The sequence below is a fragment of the Pyrgilauda ruficollis genome, unplaced genomic scaffold, assembly GCF_017590135.1.
Source record: "Pyrgilauda ruficollis isolate IOZ18807 unplaced genomic scaffold, ASM1759013v1 scaffold244, whole genome shotgun sequence".
Lineage (NCBI taxonomy): Eukaryota > Metazoa > Chordata > Aves > Passeriformes > Passeridae > Pyrgilauda > Pyrgilauda ruficollis.
The window spans coordinates 443,260-464,908 of record NW_024523756.1 but is presented as its reverse complement, the minus strand read 5'-3'; the positions used below and the strand labels follow the sequence as shown (position 1 = coordinate 464,908).

The window sequence follows — 21,649 nt, the reverse complement described above, 5'->3', positions numbered from 1 at the left end:
CATTGGGATTCTGTGTGGTCTGTGTGCCCTGTGTTTGGTGTTTCTGCTGCAGCTCAGGTCCTGGAGTCCTGGTTCCTAGGACAGGTGATGCCACCTGCCTGAGTTGGGGTGAGGGCAGGTGTGGGGGTGCAGTGAGGCACTGCCAACCATGGCAGCATCCAGGCTGTCCACTGGGACAAGCACCAGTGGCACTGGGGGCACTTCTTTGCTGGAGGTGTAGGGCATGAGGATGTCTGGCTGGGACCATGAGAAGCTCTGCTGCCAGGTTGGTGAGAGGGGCCCAAGGAGACAGGAAGAACATAAATTCTTGGGTCCATAAGACAAGGCTGGAGGAGGTGCTGTGACTTAGCCAAGAAAAAGGGTCCCTAGGTCACCCTGGAGGTGGCAAGAAAGAATGGGTGCACTGTGGGTACACTGCAGGGGCATGGGGGGTGTGAGTGTGGGCTGGGGAGGGTGGGCTGTGGGGGTGGGTGTGTGTGTGTGCATGCTGGTGACTGATGGTGTGGAGTGGGAGTGCTGGAGTCAGGCTTGGGGAGTGAGTGCAGCAGATGGGGTAGGAGTGTGGCAGGAAGGAGGAATTGGGTGAGAGCAAGGGCCAGGTGTGGAATAGAGAAGGCATATGGAGCTGGGACAAGTGTAGGATGGCATAGGTCAGGGGGCTTGGGGACAGCTCAGGGTAGGATTAGGGGGAAGTACGGGCAGAAGGAGTGAGTGGGAGATGAGGAGGAAGATGTAGGTCAGGGGAGATTTGGGTTTGGTGTGTGCAGGGCAACACTACACACTGTCCCAGTGTAGGGTGGGTGGGGATGGGGCAGGGCTGGGGACAGAGACGGGGAAAGGGTCAGGGGTGGGGTGAGGGCCAGGGTCAGAGCAGAGATGCATGGCAGCCCCAGGCCTGTGCACAGCCCCTGAAGGGAGGCCCCCCTCTTTCCTTGTCCGTGCCTTCCTGCTCAGCGCTGCTCGCCGTGTGGGAAGGCGTTCTGGAAATGCAATCGGAGATGGCGGCTGGGCTCCTGGCTGCGGGTGTGGGGCCGGGCTGGAGGCAGAGCACTGCAGAGGAGCTGCGGCTGTGGGGCGCAGCCGGAAGAGTGCCCAGCGCATGGCTACCTGGCTCTGCGCTGTGCAGGGACACGGCTGGCCTGGCAGCCGGCGGTGACCAAGGCTTGGCCGCGTTTCGATGGTCTTGGCTTAGTGCTGGTGTTTCGTTTGGAAACAGCACGTCTGGGCTGAGCACAGGTAACTCCCGCGCGGCCTCGGCACAAAGCAAACAGCTCACACATCTGCTGCTGCTTCCTCTGAGCCAGGAAATGTGAGAGGATGGGAAAGGAGGCTGGCCAGGCCCATGGCTTGATCGAGGATGCAGCAGCAGCCAGCCAAGTCTGGGAGCTGGGCAGAGCCAGGTCAGGGAGCCCTGGGCTTGCAGCACAGCTGCCTGGCATGGCCACCCCTGTTGCCTCACACAGGAAGGCTTCAGAGGTGCTGCCAGGGCTCACGGTGGCCAGTGCCCAGCACTGTTCCCCAGGAAGTTGCCCCTGTCAGGTGTGCTGCCCCCAAAGCCCTTTTGTGCCATTGCTCCTGCTTGACTCAATCTCTCTATGGCTTCCAGGCACGGGGGCTCACCCTGCCTCAGGACAGTGAAGCATCTCTGTCAAAGCCTGGGTTTTGTTCAGGCCCACATAATGGTCATGAGTGCTCAGGTCATGGGCAGGCCCTGCCAGATGAGGTACAGGACACAGGACAGTCACCCGGGTCAGCACAGAACTCAGTGTGCTTCTTTGTCAGTCTGCCCCATTTTTAAGGAGAAAACCCTGGGAGGACGAGGCCTGTTTCTAGACAGTGATGTCTTCTCTCCATGGACAGACAGAAAGGTGGGGAAGGAAGGAATCCCCGTGAGTGAGCAGGAGAGACCTGAACAATCGCTACAGACGATCTGCTCCCTTGCAGACTCCGTTCTGTCTGCGGGACAGTCTTTGTGTCTGAGTATGAGCAGGGATGAGCAGAGCAGGTTGCTGGCCTGAGCTTCTGAGAAAGAAAAAGGAACTCATAACATCTTCTCTGTTTATTAGTTGTGTTTACTATGGGCCAGGTCCCACAGTAGCAGACTGAGCATGAAGCAAAGGAAATAGCAAACTCCCTGTTCAAATCTGAGATGAGAAAGAAGCACTGGTGGAGACAGAGCCCAGGATAGCAATGAACATGAGACCAGCAGAAAATGGAGCAGGAGACAGTCCCCAGCTGGCTGCCCTGCTCCTCTATGCCTCCATGAGCTGATGATGCAGAAGCTTTAGGGCACCGGACCCCGTTCCAATGCTGTGGTCCGTGATGTGAAGCACTGCTCTGGTATAAATTCACCCTGCTGGTTTAAATTTGCTTTAAACATTTGACTGTGTACCAGCACACTGCATGCATGGTCAGATAGTGTTTTTCTGGGACTTTCTGACTTTTCATGGTAAATCAAGTATTGTCTGTGCTCTGGCAGAGAGAACTGTGAACCCCATGCGGTGAGCATGGGCTGATTGGACAGCAACCTGAATGAGATGGAGTGGTGGATTATTGATTCTTGCATATATCCAGTATTGATGATTTTGGAACCAGGGTTCACATACTGCCTTTGCACCCGTACACAAATGTTGGGGAACATCAGAAGTTAAAAGATGACCAGCAATGCACCTAATGTAGAGTCTCTGTGGTTTTGAGGACAAGTCTGATGAGTTTTTGGTTCTGGTTTGTGATTCATGGGACATTCATGGGCAATGCTACATGCATAGCACTGGCACAACCCCATGGGCCATGCCTCAGGGAGGAAGATTTGGATGAAGAGCTGTAGGCTACACCAGGCCACATACACTGTGTTACCGAAAAGAGTCTGGAGGGCTGTTCCTGGTGCCTTGGCTGTGCAGCTGGAGGGGGCTGTGCAGGGACGTGGAGCGTAGCCATGCATGGACCCTGGGGCAGCACGAGGACTAGTGCTCACCAGCTGCGGGCAAGGAGAGTGCTGGGAGGGAACGGGGCATTGCTAACTGCATTTGTGTTCTTAGGGCAAGGGATTTAGTGTCAACCTATTTTCAGACCTTTGCACAACATAGAGCAGGCCTCCCCCTCCTTGGAAACAAGAACACAAGCTTTCCAGAGCAAGATGGGGAGACGCCTGGGAGCGTGCTGGGGGGCAAGAACAAGGGGAGGGGGATTATCATGGTCCTGAGGAGCAGGCTGCCATGTGGGGGGATCTGGGGGTACACAGGAGTGTGGGCATGGGGGAGATGCTGGTACATGGGGAGGTTGTGGGGGGAGGTGAGTGCTGTTGTTACCGCCAGAAGAGCTGCATTTGTTCCAAATTCCTGTGAAAGTTATTTCCTTGCGCTGCCAGCAGCCTCCTCCTGGGCTTGGCACAGCAGCCAGCGCCATGATTAATTCAAGTAGCATTTCCCCTGGAGCTGCAGCAGCTTTTCCACTGCAGCTGAGAGGCCCCAGCCCCTCGCGCTGCTCTCCCCCATCCTCTGCTCCTCCTCCCAACCCCCTGGAACAGCTCCCTCCTTCCTCCGTGCAATCCCCAGCCCCCTCACAGCTGCCCCTTTTCCCTTACCTCTGCTTCAGCTCTAGGCCCCACAGAACTCCTTTTCCTACCACTGCCCTTGCTCACACAGCTCACTCATCCATGTCCACCCACAGCCCCACCCACACATGCAGCCCTCCAAAGGGCCAGTCCTTCTGCCCCCCTCCTGTGGCCCCAGTCACCAGCATGCTCCCCCCCTGGACCCCAGTTTCTGCTCCCTCTTGTTCTCCCCACACCCCTCAGTCAGTGCCAGCCACGGTTGTCTTCTCCCCCAGGACCCTTGCCACTGTGACCCAGGGCAGCTCTCCTCCACCTGCATAGCCCTTGGGACATGCCAGCCTCTCCCTGCGGAATCCCAGAATGGTTTTAGGTGGGAAGGGACCTTAAAGATCACCCAGTTACAACCTCCTGCCGTGGGCAGGGGCACCTTCCACTAGACCAGTCCTGGTCTTGGACACTTCCAGGGATGGAGCAGCCACAGCTGCTCTGGGCACCCTGTGCCAGGGCCTCACCACCCTCACAGGGATGAACTCCTTCCCAATATGCCATCTAACCTGGTCCTCTGGCCGTGTGAAGCCATTCCCCCTTGCTCTGTCAGTCCAGGCCCTTATCCAAAGTCCCTCCAGCTCTCTTGGAGCCCTTTTAGGCACTGGAAGGGACTCAAGGTTTCCCTGGAGCCTTTTTGGAGTTGAACACCCCTATCTCGCCCAGCCTGTTTCCAGAGCACCTCTATGTCCTCCTGATGTTGGGGGCCCCATCCTGACCTTGCTCCCAAGGCTCACCCTGCCTGGCATGCTCAATCTTGTGCTGACTCCAGCCCAGTCTCTCCTGTACATCTTATTGGTCTGTGTCCCATCTTTTTGTATAGACCTTCTCTGAGCACTCTCTGCCTGAGCTCCATATGGCTGAAACCTAGCCCCACACTCTGGTTTGTGGTCATTCTGGTTTCAGTGCTTCCCAGGCTCCTGCCATTTCTGCCCTGTGCTGTGACTGCTCCATTCAAGCCCCCCACCCTGAGCACTCTTCCAGCTCTTGCACCTTCTATGGGCTCCCTATGCCCTGTAGCTCCTGGCTGCAGATGCCATTTCACTAGCAAGGACACCTGGGAACCCAGGTGCAGAATGTCGCTCCTTGTCTGTCTGTGCCCTGGTCTGTCCTTGTGCTTGGAGGCCCCTGGGCTCCCAGAAGGGTGCTGGGCACTCCCAGGCTCCCTCACCTCTTGCCCAGCCCTAGCATCACATCCTGCCTCCCTGCCAGTATCTGTGGTTAACCCACTTCCCCTCACCCTCTGAACCGAAGGCTTTAGCCCATCTCAGGGCAGCCCCTGCTCCCCATGCCGAGCTACACGTGTTTCTGGCAGCCCTGTGTCTGTCATAGAATCACAGAAGGGTGGGAAGGGACCTTAAAGCCCATCTCGTTCCACGCCCTGCCATGGGGAGGGACACCTTCCACTAGAGCAGGCTGCTCCAAGCCCCATCCACCCTGGCCTTGGATGCCGGGGCTGGGGCAGCCACAGCTGCTCTGGGCAGGGTGGAGGCTTGGCTGTGGGACCACCAGCCAGACTCCTGCCCGTGCCTGGGGCCTTGGGGACGCAGCAGTGCGAGCCAGCAGTGCCGGCAGCTGCGCTGGGGTTCCCTGGACGGGGGGCTCGGGTAGCCATGGGCTCTGACCCTCGCCTTGGCCACGTGTGCTGGACTGTCGCTGGGCCAAACCCTGACCCTGCTCCCTCCCCTGAGACCTGAGTGTGCTGGAGGCTGAGACAAAGCCCTGGAGACAGGAACGGCTCCTGAAATAGCTGTGTGGCTGCTCCCTGGCCACTTCTAGCTGGTCAGTGGCTGTGCCAGGGCTGGGAGGGCAGGACGCTGGCACGCACTCAGGCGCAGGGAGCTGTGCGTGGGATCGCTGACCACACTGGCGCCAGCCTCCCCTCCTCTCCCACCAAGAGCCGTCACTCAGAGGGGCGGGAGCCCCAGAGCCAGATGTTTGCCAAAGCCACAGCACAACATGTGCGCAGCAGAGCCCCAGCCATGGCCAGGCTCCAGATGAGTTCCCTGCCTGCTGACTACGCTGACTGGAGTGGGGAGGATGGCTGAGGAATGGAGCCTGAGCTGCTGAGCACTGCTCCATCACTTCACAGCACTGTGGGCAGGGTGGGGGCACGGGTAGGCAGGAGATGTGTATGAGGGGCTCTGGTGATGTGCTTGAGATGGCTCTATGGGAAGGGGCAGCTTTGACTTCCACAGGGTGAAGGACCTTGGTGTGGGGCTGTACTTCATCCATCCCATCTCTGGGAAATGTAGGAAGTCTGTTGTACCTTGGCTCCACTTGTTCCTCCTGTCTTGCTGGGGTACTGGGAGGAGGGTGTGAAATTGCAAGGCCTTGATACCCATTACTGCCCTCCCAGCTCTCCATGCAGTAGGGAGAGGCACACTTGGCCACTTTCTTTTCAAAGTCTGATGCTCTGGTTTCTTGCTACCTAACCCTGAGTCATCTTGCTGTTCTCCTTTGTTGTCCTCTTCTGCTCCGTGGTGGCCACAGTGCTCCTGCTGCATGCTCTTTGGCCCAGCTGCAAGGCACTCCAGCAAAGCCTTCTCACCGCACCTGTGGGCAAAGAGGGGCAGGTAGCAGATGCTACTGCCCGGTATGGTTAAGGCTGCTCTGCAGGGACGAGGAGCAGATGAGCTCTCTTGGGGAAGTTTGAGCTCAACAGGGAATGGGGGTGTTCAGGAGGTCTTTGGATGGAAATCACAGAATGGTTGAGTTTGGAAAGGACCTCTTGAGATAGTCTAGTACAACCCCCCCATGCACAAGCAGCACCGTCCAGAGTTAGTTGCCTTGGACATCCCCACTTTCCTGGGAAGCCTCATAAAGGAAAAGTGCTTCCTGATCTTCAGAGGGAGTCTCCTGTGTTCCAGTGTATGCCCATGACCTCTGGTCCTGACACTGAGCACAACTGGGAGGAGCCTGGATCCATCCTCTTGTTGTCCTCCTTCCTGTATGAATGATACCCCTTCTCTAGGCTGAACCACCCCAACTCCCTCAGTCTTTTGTCACAGGAGAGGTGCTCCAGTCCCTTCATCATCTTTGTGGCCCCTCACTGGACCCTCTCCAGTATGGCCATCTCCACACTGGGGAGCCAGTACTGTACTGTAGGAGTACTGAGGAGTACTGTACTGTACACACCTCCAGCTGTGGCCTCACCACTGCTGAGGAGAGGGGCAGGATCCTCTTCTTGACCTGCTGGCCACACTCCCCCTGATGCTGCCCAGAACACCATTCTCCTTCCTTGCAGCAAGGGCACATTGCTGTCTCATCTTCAGCTGGGCACCCATGGGACCTGGAGGGCCTCTCTGCCGAGCTGCTCTCCACTGGCGCAGCCCCCAGCACCTACTGCTGCACGCGACTGTTTCTTCCCTGGGACAGAACTTTGCACTGTCCCTTATGACTTCAGGAGGCCTCTCGTCCCTCCCTGCAGCCTCTCAAGGTTGCTCCAGATGCAGTGTGACCCTCTGGCAAATCAGCCACTCCTCCCAATTTGGAGTCATCAGCAAACGTGCTCAGGGTACACACTGCACCATCAAACAGGTCATCAATGAAGATTCCAAACAGGACTGGAGGCAGGATTGACCCCTGGGGTACACTACCAGCTACTGACCTGCAGGCAGGTATTGTGCCCCTGCCCACCACTATCTGGACAGGAGGCATTCAGCTGGTTTTCAGGTGAATGAGGATCTCGTGGGGGAGAGTGGCAAAGAATTTAGTGCACTTCAGGTTGACAGTATCTACTCCTTTTCTGTCATCCACCAGGCCAGTCATTTATCGAGTGGATCAAGCATGATTTAGGGGAAGCTGTGCTCACCACTCCTGATGATTTTCTTGTCCTTCCCCTGCATAAAAATGGTTTCCAGGAGTAGCTGCTCCATCGGTTTTGCAGGGATCAAGGTGACATTGATTGTTTTGTAGCTACCTGGGTCCTCCTGCCTTACTCTTGAAGATGGGAGATATTTACCTTCCCACAGTCTTCAGGCACCTCCCAAACATGATGATTGAGCAAAGATTATTGTGAAGGGCCTGGCAGTGATGTCTTTCACCCTGTTCTCTGAGATGTGAGCCTCCTGAAGACCCATCTTACTAGTGGAGAGTAAGGGAAAGAGGGCATTAGGTACCCCAGTCTTTTACATGTCCTGTGTCACCAGGTCTCCTTCAGCTGTGGCCTTACATTTTACCCAGCCTTCCTTTTGTCACCAATGTACTCAAAGAAGCCCTTCTTGTTGACTTTGACATCCCTTGCCAGATTCAAATCCAGCTGGGAACTGGATGCCAACAGCTGTGTTCCCATGCAATTACACTGATCAGTGAATGATTTCAGCAGAAGGTAGCCCAGATGTGTTCCCAAAACCCTGCCATGGCAGTAGCCTCTTCTACACCTATCCACGAAATCTTCACAACACAGCATCGGGGTCATCCCTGGGTTCCTTTACACATCCTCTGGTCTCAAGGGCATATGCCTTTTCATTGGCATCCATTGTCTGACAGAAAAGATGTATTTCTTCTGTCACTTTCATCCAGATCCTTTCCCTCACTGCGGCCCCCAGGCAGAGCACTGCTCATGAACCTCTCCCCAGAGCCTGTCTCCCAACCTGTCTTTCACCCACCTGATTGCCCAGCCCTCCAAACTGAACATCCTGCCTTGGATATGAGGACAGTGGGAGAAGGTGTCAAAATCCTTCCTAAAGTCAAGGCAATTGTCACCCACAGCTGTTAGCCATTTGACCTCAGATCCCATCACCACAGAGAGCAAACAGGATGGTCAATCCATGATGGCTCTTACCTTCCAGGATCTTTCATGTGGCCTAAAACATGCTAGAAGACTCGCTCCATGATTCTCCTAGAGCCCAAAGTGTGGCTGACGAGAACATAGACACTCAGATAATCCTTTTGGCCTTTGTTGAAGGTGGGATGTGAGACTTGCATTCCTCCAGGTGTCAGGGATTTCCCCTGGTTTGCCCCCACATGTGAAGAGCAGCCCTACAAATCCATTTCTGTCAGCATCCATTGATGCAGCCTGTTGAGTCCCATGGATTCACATGGATCAATTTTTTCAAAGAAATACTGACTCTCTCTTCACCCCTCTCTGGAGGCTCTCTGAAGCCTTTTGAACAGCATGGAGGCCTGGGAGGCTGGTGGAGACCGAGGTGGAGGAGGCACTGAGTGTCCCAGTCTTACCTGTGCCTGCTGCTGCTGAATCCACACTCAGAAATGGGCCCTTCTTCAGGCCTCCACTGCCAGCACAGTGCAGAGGCTCTTCTTGGCACGCTCAGGCTTGAACTTTGACTTTGCTGACATACTGCTGACATGCCTGGCAATGTTTATAGATTCCTACTATGTGTCTTGCCTCTGTGCCCATCTCAAAGGATTGTGGAATGGCTTGGGTTGGTAGGGACCTTAAATATCATCTCCTTCCACCCCCTGCCCTGAGCAGGAGCACCTTCCACTAGACCAGGTTGTTCCAAGCCCTGTCCAACCTGGCCTTGATGCTCCCCAGGGATCTAGGGGCAGTCACAGCTTCTCTGGACACCCTCATCACACTCACAGGGAAAAATTTCCTCCCGATATCCAATCTAAACCTGCTCACTGTCAGTATGAAGCAGTTCTCCCTTGTCCTGTCTTTTGAGGCCTCTCCATCTCGTTGGCTCCCTTCAGGTACTGAAAGGCCTCAGTTAGGTCACTCCAGAGCCTTCTCCTCTGCAGGCTGAACAGTCCCAGTTCTCTTAGCACACACCACCTTTTGCAGGGCAGCTTAGCCTGGAGGCCCCTGCTTAGCCCAGGCCATCTGCTGAGGTCTCTGTGTTTTCCTGAGCACTGGGATGGGCTGCTCCGGAGTGTACTGTCCTGAAGGCTTGCCAGCTTTCCTGAGCTGCCTTGGCCTTCAGTGCTGCCTCCCATGAGACCCCTTCCATCGACCAGTTCCCTGTAAAAGCTGAAGTCTGTCTTGCAATCCAGAGTCTGTACTCAGCTTCTCTTCTTCCTCACTCTCTTTAGTATCCTGAATCTGCTGCTTCATGGCCACTGCAGTCGCAGCTACTGCCAACTGCCACATCCCCACTTAGTAGTCCCTTCTAGGGAACAGCAGATCCAGCTGCTGGATGATGGCAGGGGACACTGGAATTCTTGCAGGGACACTGGAATTCTTTGCAAGACATGGGGTCTGTGATCCTACCTTCCTCAGGTACTGCTGCTTCAGGTCAGGAATCTCCTGGCAGAGCATTGATGTCCTTGTGCTTGAAGCCTTTAGTGGCTGTGCGGGCTCCATTCAGAAGTCAGAGGTGAGAGGGCAGTGGGGCTCCATTCAGGCTCAGAGCCCTGGCTCCTGCTCCCACACATTTGAGCAGCAGGACTGGCACAGCCCCAGTGGAGAGTTTCCTGGGCAGTTCCACAGGCAGCTTGACCCCGTTTCCCTCTATTTTTCAGGCAAACATCAGGAGTCTCATGAGTGAGCTGCAGTAAAACCAGCTGTGGATCCAAGATTTGGGGCAGATGCTAAATACAGAGCCTGGGGCTGCCCTGCATTAGCTTCTAGCAAAGTTCCTGGAAAAATGTCCATGCTTGGTTTAAAAATTTCCAGAAGTGGTGAACTCACCGCAGGCCTTAATGAGCCCTTTTGGTGGCTAATTGCCCTCACAGCTAAAAATGTGTCCCTGTCTCAAACTGCGTGTGCTCTGAGTCTGCAGCAGTGCATGCCAGCTGAAATGAGGTGGTTGCCATACCTGGTGGCTGGTGGTCCCTGTGATGTCTCTCAGAAGTCCCCAGGAGGCATCACCCAGCTGCAGCAGGGAATCTGCTGTCCCTGGGTCTCGTGTCAGGCCTTGCTGAGCGTGGGCTGCCCACAGGCAGCCAGCCCCATCCCATGGGATTCACGCATGGGATATCAGCAGTCTGCAGGTGGGGAGCTGGGACTGGGGTGCACGCAATGGCAGAGCACAAAGTGTGCAGTGGCCCCAAACTCAGCCAACACCGTCACCTGGTCCAGCAGGCTGTGGCTGTTCCTGTGGCTGTTGCTGTGGCTTCTCTCTAGGCACCAGTTTAGCATCACCCATCCAAGGGAGACAAGAACCAGGTGCAGGGCTGCAATTGTGGTTGCACCAGTAATGTGACCTCTCTTAGGCACTGTGTAGGCTCATATTGGGCAGAGTTTTTTGTTGGACGAGTGGTTCGCAGATAGTCCCACCACAGGATGGGGCAGTGAAGCAGTAGATACATGGGATACCATGTCCTGGCTGCACAGCCAGGGCTGGTTCTCATACCAGACTGCTGGCTCCACCAGCTATCATGCTGGAACATGGCTCTGGGTACCAGGAAGCTGCTAGGGAGATGTTGCTGCACTACACAGTAGTGAGAGCTCATCTATTGCTTCCCTGTTCCTGAAACCTGGCCCAGGTCTTGTGGCAGGAAGCTGGGTATTCCCCCTTTGGGTATTCCTAAGGGTGGCACCCATCAGAAGATGGTTATGGTGGAGAAGGGAGACTCTTCTGGAAGCATCAGAGCCCCTGGGCTAAGGAGCCTGAAGCTGCTATTTCACTCTGCTGCAGAGCATGTTGCTGTACACTGATTAAAGCAGTTGATGTGCATTTTGGATAACCTTCAGATTGAGAAGCAGTTCATTCTGAAGGAAGGAAAAGTCTTAGTTTACCATATAGTACCTATTCCAGTCACTGTGGCAGCTGGTTATGCATTTCCATCTGCAGTGGTGAAGGCCAGCAGCTGACCCAAGGAATGGCAGAGGCACACAGGGTGTGGGTACAGGGCTGTATCCCAGGCAGGGCAGAGGCACACAGGGTGTGGGTACAGGGCTGTATCCCAGACAGGGCAGAGGCACACAGGGTGTGGGTACAGGTTATACCCCATTGATGACACGCAGCATGGAGCCACTGTACTGGTAACCTGTGCACGAGCTCCAGGGATGTCAGCGGAGTCAGATTTGTGCTCTCTGCTGAGCAGCTCCCCAGGAAGATGGGCTGGGGCAGTAGGGAGGGGGACGGTGAGCTCTAGGTAGGTCCAATTTCCCGAAGTGCCTCCTGACCCAGTTCTGTCACAGCACCTGTGTTTCCAAGTGCTCTGCAGCTGGAGTGGGGAGGGGGGATCCTGTTCCATGGTGCTTCTTCTGGCAGCTGCTGCAAAGTTGGGGAGCAGATCCTCTGCACAGGAGCTTAATGCTCACTGGAGATGTGGTCTCAGTTTCTCCGGGCAGGCAGCCCCTCAGGCCACAGGCAGCAGGGCTGCTGGGGGTGTTGCAGGTGCTGCCTCCCGTTCCTGCTCAGGACAGGGTGGTGTCACCCCTATCCACTGACTATTCCCTGCGGGCCCAGCCGTCCTGTGTCCCCCTACCCTGGTTCCTCCATCCCCGGTGAGCGGGCTCGCAGCCCCCAGCCGGGCCCTCGGCTTGGCTTGGCGCGGCGTTCCTGCGCTCCTCGTGCGGAGCCGAGGCCCCATGGCTGCTGCGGGGAGGAGCTGTGGCTGACGAGGCCTGAACTCCACTTCACCCGGGCCTGGCCCAGCTGCCTTCCCCCAGCTCTGTCCCCCAGCTTTGTTCTCCAAGGAGCTCCCAGCTGGTGGAGGAGCTGTGGGCAGGGATGTGGAGTCAGGAGTCGGTTTCTGCTGACCTGAGCTCTGTAGGAGCCCGAAGGAGGAGCTGGGGAGGACAAGCAGGGAGCAGCATTCCTCCTCCTGCCACGTCTGTCATAGTGGGTGCAGTTCTTGTGCTACAGGCAACGTGAGACTGGACTGTCACATGGCAGTGCCTCCATCCTCATGCCCCGTGTCTGGGGCTGCTAGACACAGAGCCCTGAGAGCAAGACAGAGCCAGGGCCATGGTGACAGGGGGGTGACTTTCTTCCTGTCCCATCCTGAGTGTCTTTGCAGAAAAGAAGGAATAGAGGTGCAGGGGCTGCTGCTGCTGCAGTGCTGCATGTCCTGCAGAAGAAGCAATGGCTGGTCTGGGACAAGAGCCACATTTGCTGTCACACTGCGTTGTGATGGCCGGCTCTGAGGGTGGCATGGTGGCTGTGGCCGTGGAGCAGAAGGTGGCACTGGGGTGTGGCGGTGGTGCTGGGCTGGGTCTGGCTGGTTCTGTTCTGTTCAGGTGGTGCCTTCCCTCACACAGGTGACAGCCACAGACGCAGACAGTGGTGCATTTGGCTCCCTTTCCTACTCCATTGGCTCTGGCATCGGCAGCATCATCCCCACCCAGTTCAGCATTGACAAGCACTCAGGGCAGCTGTGCACAGTGCAGCCCCTGGACCGTGATGAGGGCACGTCTGCCTACGACTTCACCATCACTGCCGTGGATGGGGTGAGTGCTCGCGAGGCTGCGCACGCAGCGCTGCTGAGCCAGCACTGTGCAGGGGCTGCTGCTGTCCTTGCACTGTCTCTGATCTGGTGCCTCCTCAGGGCGGCCTCAACTCCATGGTGTATGTGAAGGTGTTCCTGGAGGACACAAATGACAACCGGCCGGTGTTCTACCCGCTGGAGTATGCTGCCAGCATCAGCACCCAGAGCATGCCAGGGACAGCCGTGCTGCGTGTTACTGCCCATGACAAGGACGAGGGGCTGAATGGCAGGGTGACATACCGCATCGTCCTGGGAAACTCGCCCCCGCTCTTCTCCCTCAACAAGGACACAGGTGAGATCTCAGGCAGCCAGAGCAGGCAGCAGTTGAAGCACTGTGATGTGGAAGGTATCAAAACCAGCCTGAGTGTCACTGCTTGGCCACCTCAGCAGTGCAGTCTGTCTCCAGAGTACGTCTGTTCCTCTCCCTGCCACATCTTTCCCCACTAAACTTCCTTAGCCTCTGGTGACCCCTTCCCAGACTCAGTCCCTGACTCCATGTTCTGTTCTCCATTTGTCCTGTCTTCCTTTTTCTCCCCATTCCCCATCTCCGACTCACTGTGCCCTTCCTCTTGTGTGCTGATCCACAGCTGTATGATCAGGCTGTATTCTTCCTTTCTTGTCCCTGCAAGTCTCCTCTTCTCCATCTCAGTTAACTCTCCTCTATAACTCTGTCACTCCTCTATAACTCTGTCACACTTGAGAACACTCACTGTTCTCATTGGCTGCATCTGCTTGAAGCCAGAGCAGTTTCTGCTGGGGAAGTGGGTGTATGGGTATGCCAGGGACTCTCAGCAAGACAGAAAGGTGCATTGGGGAATCTGCACACTGGTTGTCAATTCCCAGCAGGTGACTGGGAAGGTGACAAGCCCTACCAGCCCTCCTAATGCAGGGCCACCTCCTTTGTAAGGCCTATCAACTATGGTCCTCCCCTCCCAGATCCTCTCTGCCAACCCAGGGCCTGCTTGCTGTGTTATGACACTCACCCTGTGCCCCAGATTGGAAGCCCTCTCCCCACCTTTCCCTCTCCCAAGACCTGCCTTCTGGCTCATGTCCCACAGCCTGTACCACCGCTAAATTCAGAGCTGGGTGTAAGACAAAGTGCGGAGGATTTGGGAAGGCTTTCCTGGGAGAGCTCCACTCATTCACTCCAGCTCCTCCGTGCTGGGCTCCCACTGTGTTGCACGTTGTTTCCTATCCCTTCTGGTCTGTCTTTTCCATCTTATGGTTTGACCTGTCCCCTGGTGCCAGGTGACAGGGGTGCAGCACAATGCCGCATCAGTGACTTTCTTCCTCAGGTGTCATTTCTCTGTCATGGTCTCTGAGTGGCAAAGCCAACACCCTGGTGCAGCTGGTGATCTCTGCTCAGGATGGGGGGGGCCTGCAGGCCCAGCCGAATGCCCGGGTAAACATCAGCATCGTGGAGGGCACAGTCTCACCCCCTGTCTTTGAGCAAGCTCAGTACTTCTTCAGTGTGCCCGAGGACATGCCACAGGGTGCCACTGTGGGGGCTGTCCAGGCCCAGAACCCGCCAGGTATGGCCTTGTCCCTTTTGCATGTTGCCACTTTCCCTGTCCCTGACCCTTGAGGTCCAGCATCCACCACACTTCCTCAGGGAGTGACTCTGCTCTGAGAGCTCCACACACTCACACCTGAGCACGTACCCAGCTCAGCACCTGTGCTCACACAAGTGCGTAAGCACACCTGGGCGTCTGTGCACCCCTTGGACCACAGCTTCCTGACCCTGGGGCTGAGGTAGTAAGCTGGATGGCAACTCATTCCTTCTGTCTCCGTCCTCTTGCCCACAGGTCATGCTGATGACATCTTCTATTCCATCTCCTCGGGGGACCCTCATGGCTATTTCTCCATCGACTCTGCCTCGGGGCAGCTCCACACCAGCCTGCCCCTGGATCACGAGTCCCAGGCAGTTCTCATCCTGGATGTCCAGGCCCGGAGCGGTTCACCCCCTGCCTACAGCAACACGCGTGTGAAGATCTCTGTGTCAGATGTGAATGATAACATGCCAGCATTCCCAACTCCCTCTGACTCCATCCTGCTGCCAGAGGCCACAGAACCTGGCACTACAGTCTACACCCTGCAGGCTGAGGACCGCGACAGTGGTGCCAATGGACAGGTGACCTTTGAGCTGGTGTCGGGGGGTGAGGGCACCTTCGTCGTGGAGCGTGCCTCAGGGGCAGTGCGGCTCCTTGGGGCCCTGCAGTACGAGGCCACCTCAGCCTACAGCCTGGCCATCGTGGCCCGGGACGGTGGCATTCCCCAGCTCAGCTCCACCTTCACGCTGCTGGTGCACGTGCAAGCCGAGGATGACAACGGCCCCATCTTTGACACTCTCACCTACCGAGTGGAGGTGCAGGAGGGTGTTCCCGTCTCCACCCGCTTCCTCCAGGTGAGGGCCCTGGCACACGATGTGGAGTCCACGGCCCTTACCTACCACCTGCGTGCAGATGGGGACGCTGCCAGCTTCGGCATCGTGCCCGAGAGCGGCTGGCTGTACGTCAAGAGTGCCCTGGACCGGGAGACGCGGGACCTGTACGTGCTGACGGTGCTGGCCTCAGTGGGAGGCACCGGGGCTGCGGCAGACATGCGGAAAACCGGCACCAGCACCGTGCGGATCAGCATCACCGATGAGAACGACAACAGCCCTCGGCTGAGCGAGGAGCGGTACTTCTTCACCGTGTCTGAGAACCAGGCTCCTGGCAGCACTGTGGGAAGGGTGATGGCAAGCGACCGGGACGCCGGGCAGAACAGCCGGCTCACCTACCGCCTGCTCCAGCACGACCCCAACTTTCTTATCCACACACAGACAGGTGAGAGACTCCTGGCTTCCTAGGTGGGGCTGTCTGGTGAGAAAGCCCAGGACAGGGCAGCAGTGATGGCAGCCAGGCCAGTGCAGCAGCAGAATATTCACCTTACTGCCCCCGCAGTGCTGGGCTCCAGCAACACACCTGAATAACACAGCTGAGCACAGGCTCTGCTCTAATGCAGCTTGTGGGCTGAGCTGTGTCCCTGCTTATCAGTGTTCTCACTTATTGTGCCTGCCCCACTCCTGGAAGTATTCAAGGCCATGTTGGATAGGGCTTGGAGCAACCTGGGATAGTGGAAGGTGTCCCTGCCCATGGCAGCAGGGTGGAACAAGATGGGCTTGAAGGTCCCTTCCAACCCAAACCCTTCTGGGATTCTCCCTCACAGGAGAGCTCAGCACCAAGCACAGCTTGGATCGGGAGCAGCAGTCCAACTTCCAGCTCCTGGTGATTGTGCAGGACGGGGGAGCACCGCCTCGCAGTGCCACCGGAACCATCTATGTCACTGTGCTGGATGAGAATGACAACGCTCCTGCTTTCCTCCATGTGGGCAGTGGTCAGGAGCTAACTGTGCAGGTAGGGGTGCAGCTGGAGCACCGATGAGGCCTGGTGGCCTCTGGATGTGGGGGCAGGTGGTACTGCTGGGGAAAAGGGGGTGGGTAGGTGGACCCAGGAGAGCTTCAGGGTAGGAGATGAGCAGGCATGAGTTGGATCCATGCAGCAGCCAGGACAGTTTCATAAATTTGAGATGTCACAGGAGGGGCATGTTCTTGGGCAGGGCAAAAATCCTGGTGCACAGAGCAGGCAGGGACTCTGGAGGGCTCTCTGGCACAACCAGGAGTGGCCAGCAGGCAGAAGCTCTTGGCTCACACATGCCTGTAGGGAGGGACAGTGAAAGGAGCCCTGAACCTGACACAGGTTCAGAGAAGTGCCGGGGTGAACAGTAGTGAGCAGGGAGATGCACGAGGCTGTCACCCTCTAGGTGTGGGGATTTTGGCTACAGCCACTTGTCTTTCCGGGAGGTCAAGAAAACGTTGTCCAGCTGGGCTTGGCATGCACCAGAGTTTCCTGTGAATCTGCTGTGTGTGCCAGCCAAGCTTTCCTTGCATGCTCTGGTGGCAGCAGTCACTGGGCACTGCATGTGCTGCAGACCCAGCTGCATGGGTACTGCTCAGGAGAACTGGGTGAGGACCTGCCCCCAGCGAGGGCTCGTGGGAGCCAGCTGAGGGGCCCTGGCAGCAGCAGAGCAGGATGGGCAGCCAGGGCCCTGGCCTCACCTGCTCAGCACAGAGCAGGGGCAGCCCGCAGCTGGGCAGCCATGCCCTCTCTGCACATCCATTGCTGCACGTCAGGCTGTGTGCTCAAAGCCCCTGGCTCTGAGTGGTTCAAAAACACCACGATGGTGACAGCCACCCTCTGTCACACGTCCTGCCCGAGCTGGGCACCCCAGACACCTCAGAGCAGACAGGACTGTGTTGGTAGCCACCTGGCTGACACAAGATCTGGGGACACTCTGCAGCTCCAGACAGGCCTTCCCTGTTCATTGCTGCTTCCCTTCCCATCCTAGGGTACAGTCGTTCCTTGCCCAGCCATCTTCTTGCATGCCCTGCTCTGCTGGCAAAGCTGTTGGCAGGGCTTGGCCTGGGTCAGCACATCTCCCAGAGCCTAGAGGAGGCGAAGGGGGCACAGTAAGTCTTGCCCTCTCTCTGTGCAAGGCTCTGGGACCAGAGCAGGCCAGGGACTAGCCAGCCATAGCATGGCTGAGGGAGCACTGGATGGGCTCTGCGATACGGCATTGCTCCACCTGGCATCTGTCGGGAGCCCTTGTGGGGACACGTGTGACACACCACACGGCAGGATCTGCAGCTGATCCCAGTGCCTGAGGGCACAAAGTGCTGAAAGGGCCCTGCTAGAGCTTGGGAGGGCTCTGCTCTTACAAAGAGACCATGAAAGCAGATGCATCCTTCAGGGGACAGGACAGGGCTGAGATGGGTTCAGAGTTCTGAGGGCAGGTAAATGCTGCAGCAGCTCTGAGAAAATGCCTCTTTGGGCACTTTGGTTTGGGCACCTTGGTTTGCAGGTGCTGGAAGCAGAGATAGAGAAGGGTGAAGTACCATAACAACCCACTGTTACCCATGCTTTGGATGTAGAAGAGACTTGGAGGAAGAAGTGAAAACTGGATGATAACACAAAGCTCCATGGTTTCTTGCAGACATGCTCAGGGCAGCATTCATGTCAGGGCTCTTCAGGCAGAGCAGAGGAGGGCTCTGTGTCAGCACCTTCAAGCACCAGCTGCAGCGTGCTGAGATGAAGCACTGGTGATGTGCTGGCAGCACAGGGGGTGCTTGGAAAGGGTTTGCAGTGCTGGATCCTCCCAGAGAATGATTGCTAGGAGAGGGGAGAGGGAGCAAAGGGAAGGAAGAGAGTGCCTGTTTTCACAGGGGGTGTGCCCCTGGTGCTGCTGTTTTGCTGTATCCCCTCAAAGATGTGGTGGTTGATGTCACTGTTCTATTTACAGCATTCAAGGTGAGGGCTCCCTGTGAAGAACTGTAGAAGGATCATCTTCCACTGTTGGGTCAGGGAAGATGAGGGGATGTGAAATCACTGCTGCTAAGCAAGTTGTTGGAAAGCAACACTGATGGCACTTAGGGGTGGGCTCTGAACTACTGCTTCAGTTTGGGGAGAAGCCTGGAGCTTTGTGAATGTGCCACACCATGCTCAGGGCAGGCAAAAAAGCAAATCAAATGCTGAGTTTAATTAGAAAAGAAACAGAATGAAAGAAAATATCATCACCCACAGCTCAGATTCTGCCCACACTCTGTCTGGTTCCATTCTCTAAGTGAGCAGAAGTGATAGAAACTGTTTAGAAAAGGATGTTAATGGAATCTCTGGCAGATAATGGTTTCCAAGCATAAATAAAACATTCTTTGGCATGGACAAAGCTGCAGGAATATCAAAAAGGTGTGCACAGAGTCATGGGGAAATGAGAAGTTGCTTTTTTCATAACATAAGGCTGGGCAGCTCCATAGGAACTGACCAGGCAGCAGGTTTAAAACAAACACTGGCAGCATTTCTTCATGCAGAATGTAATTAAATTGTGAAATCATTGTCCAGAGTTGCATGGGTTCAAAACTAGATGAATTCATGGAAAGAAAAAAATCCATCAAAGGCTGATGAACACAAATATGATCTGTGGCTCAGGAAGTGTCTGAGCCACAGTGGGCTGGGAGCCGGGGAAGTTCACAGGAGGATTGTTCCATACGTACCATGTTTCTCACATTCCTGTACATCCACTGCCAGCCCTGCCGGAGCTGTGCTTGTGGCCAGAAGGGCTCTGTAAGCCTGGGACCAGGCTGGTGTTTGCAGCAGCCTTCGGGGCGGGTGGGCAGACCCAGATATGCCCACATGGCCACTGTCTTACCAGTGTGCACGGGCAAGCCCACTGCCACTGCTGCTTGTTCCTGTCTGTGTGACGGGACTGGCATTCGTACTTGTGGGTGCTGCTCATGTAACTCCTCTGACACGTCTGCTTTTCCCAAAGGGCTCTGATTCCTCGTGGAAGGGAGAGTGTCCCTGCCTGCTGAGCCTCTCCAGTCTGGGTTGAGGGCAGTGGGGGCAGATGTTGCCCCGACCTGTGGCAGGGAGAGGTTGGAAGGGGCCTCTGAAGCGTGGCCCCACATCGAGGTGTCCACGCAGACCTTCCTTTCATCAAGGGCCAGGCTATATTTAGGTCTGTTGCCTCCATCACTGCTGTGAAAGGCTGTTCCAGATTCCTTGATCTGGTACTAGAAAACATCTCTTCATTTCCAGCCTAAACTAATTTCTGACCATTTTATACTCATTTGTTCTTGTGCCAATATTGTGTTTTTGCTTAAAAAGCTGTCCTCTCTCCCTGGAATTTCCCTCCCTCTCCCAGTGTTTACAGAGCACAGTCCCAGCACTGCCTAGCCTGGCTGAACGAGTCCAGCTCCTCTGGTCTCCTCTCCCAGGGCTTCAGCACAGTGCCAGCAGCTTGGGCAATAACTGTGGCCCTCACCTCTACCCAGAAACCTGCATCCTCTTCTCCAGAGTCATGCTTGGATTCCACTTGTCCCTTTCCTAAATGCATTAAGTGGCACAGATCACCCTGCACAGCTGGGCCTGAGAGGGTGGTCTCTGCCACAGGATGTGCTGATGGGATGGGAATGTGAGGTCTGTCCCCTTGGGGTGGGAATTTGACATCTGCCGGGGTGGGAGGAACAGCAGAGCCTGTGCCAAGTGGGAATCCTGTTCCACCAAAGAGTGTGTGCTGGAGGGGGCAGGTCTGCAGCAGGGAGGGGATGTTTGCTGAGTAGGATTCCAAAACCTGACAGGTGCTGAGGGACGGTGATGGGGGTGCATCCAGTTCCATAGCTACCCAGTAAAGGTCTGCAGTGCTGTAATGTGTGGTATTGATGGCAAAGGAGGCAGCTTCCCTCAGGATGAGGTTATCTGAGCACGTGTGATTGATGTCTCAATGGTCTTGTGCTGCACTGGCATAAATTGAGGGTCTAAAGTACCTACAGACAGGCAGTGCTACACAGGAACAAAGGAGAGAAGTGAAAAGCCCCAGGCTGAGGTACCTGAGCCCCAGAAGATCTGCCAGGTGCACTTGCAGAGGTGGGAAACCTCCCTGGCTAACTGTGGGAACTGAGAAGATCCGTGGCTGTGGCCAGGGAGGCTGGCACTGGGCTGTCAGGGCTCACACATTGGCATTTCCAGCTGAAGGTGTCTCTTGGGGCAGGGAGGACCAGGACTGTTGTGGAGCTCTGCACTTACCTGCCTGCAGAGGCTCTGGGTGTACCAGGGGTGAAGCAGTGCCCTCCCCCAGTGTGCCCCCACCTGCCGAGTGAGTTCTTAAACGGGACAGAAGGGGAGGAGGGCTGGTGAGGCAGAACCTCCGCTGGCCAATTGCTGTGGGCTCCTCTGTGTTCCCAGCCTCAGGCACAGCGTGTGGGTCCTGCGGTGAGTCTGTGTTGTGGGTAAGGTGTAGGGCTGGTGCAGATGGTGCAGACCTCATGCCATGCTTGGGGGGCTGTGGGGTGATTGAGAGGTTCCCTGTGCCACTCAACTACTCCCTGGGCCATGCTGCAGGTGCTGGAAGAGAAGCCATCGGGACTCCTGGTCGCCTCCCTGCAGGCCAAGGACCCTGACGAGGGGGAGAACGGGACTATCATCTACTCCCTGATAGGTACGAGCTCCAGAACTGGCAAACCCGTGCTGCTCTGCCCGGCGCCCTCACCCAGGCAGATGGGTGCCCGCTGCCCGGGATCCCCACACCACGCTCCCCTCCTTGGCACCTCCCAGATCCCCCTCTGCCATGCTCCCCCCAGCCACGCTCCCCTCTCTCTGCAGGAGCCTGGGCAGAGCGTTTCACCCTGCACGTGGCTACCGGAGAGCTGCGGACGGCCACGGTTCTGCGGCGGGCGGAGCGGGCCGAGTACATCTTCACGGTGACAGCCAGCGACCGCGCCGCGGCGCCTCGCAGCACGTCAGCCATCGTCCGCGTCCAGGTACCCGAGCTCCTCCTGTCCCTGTGCCATCTGCCCAGCACGTGCCTCTTGGAGGACACCATCCAGCTAGTGGGCAGCCTTTCTCCCCACCTCCTCATCCCCTACCACCTTCATCCCTGGGCACCCTCTGCTCCTGCTTAGCTGTTGATCCAGCCCTATAATCCACAGGGAGGACCTGGACGGGAAGGGATGACCCTGCACCTGTTCTCATGTTCAAAGAACTGCCAACTGCAGTTCTGCCTTCTCCAGGCTTTAGACAGCCAACCCTGTCCTAGATACCCTGGTGCAGGAAAGACGTCAGGGGTTCCCTGCACAGAGACTTTCACTCTTCCCAGCATCTGCTAAAACCAGTGTTCTGA

The 21,649-nt window shown here is 56.4% G+C and overlaps 1 protein-coding gene across 1 annotated transcript in view; it reads left to right on the top strand.

Annotated features, from left to right (window-relative positions):
- Positions 1-21,649, top strand: part of DCHS1 (dachsous cadherin-related 1) — a 43,691-nt gene that overhangs the window by 7,009 nt on the left and 15,033 nt on the right. Inside the window, exons 3-9 of the mRNA XM_041470340.1 lie at positions 12,714-12,902; positions 13,001-13,232; positions 14,236-14,472; positions 14,746-15,765; positions 16,148-16,335; positions 20,872-20,968; positions 21,133-21,290. Of these exons, the coding sequence (XP_041326274.1) occupies positions 12,714-12,902; positions 13,001-13,232; positions 14,236-14,472; positions 14,746-15,765; positions 16,148-16,335; positions 20,872-20,968; positions 21,133-21,290 (2,121 nt within the window). The remainder of the gene's footprint in view (positions 1-12,713; positions 12,903-13,000; positions 13,233-14,235; positions 14,473-14,745; positions 15,766-16,147; positions 16,336-20,871; positions 20,969-21,132; positions 21,291-21,649) is intronic.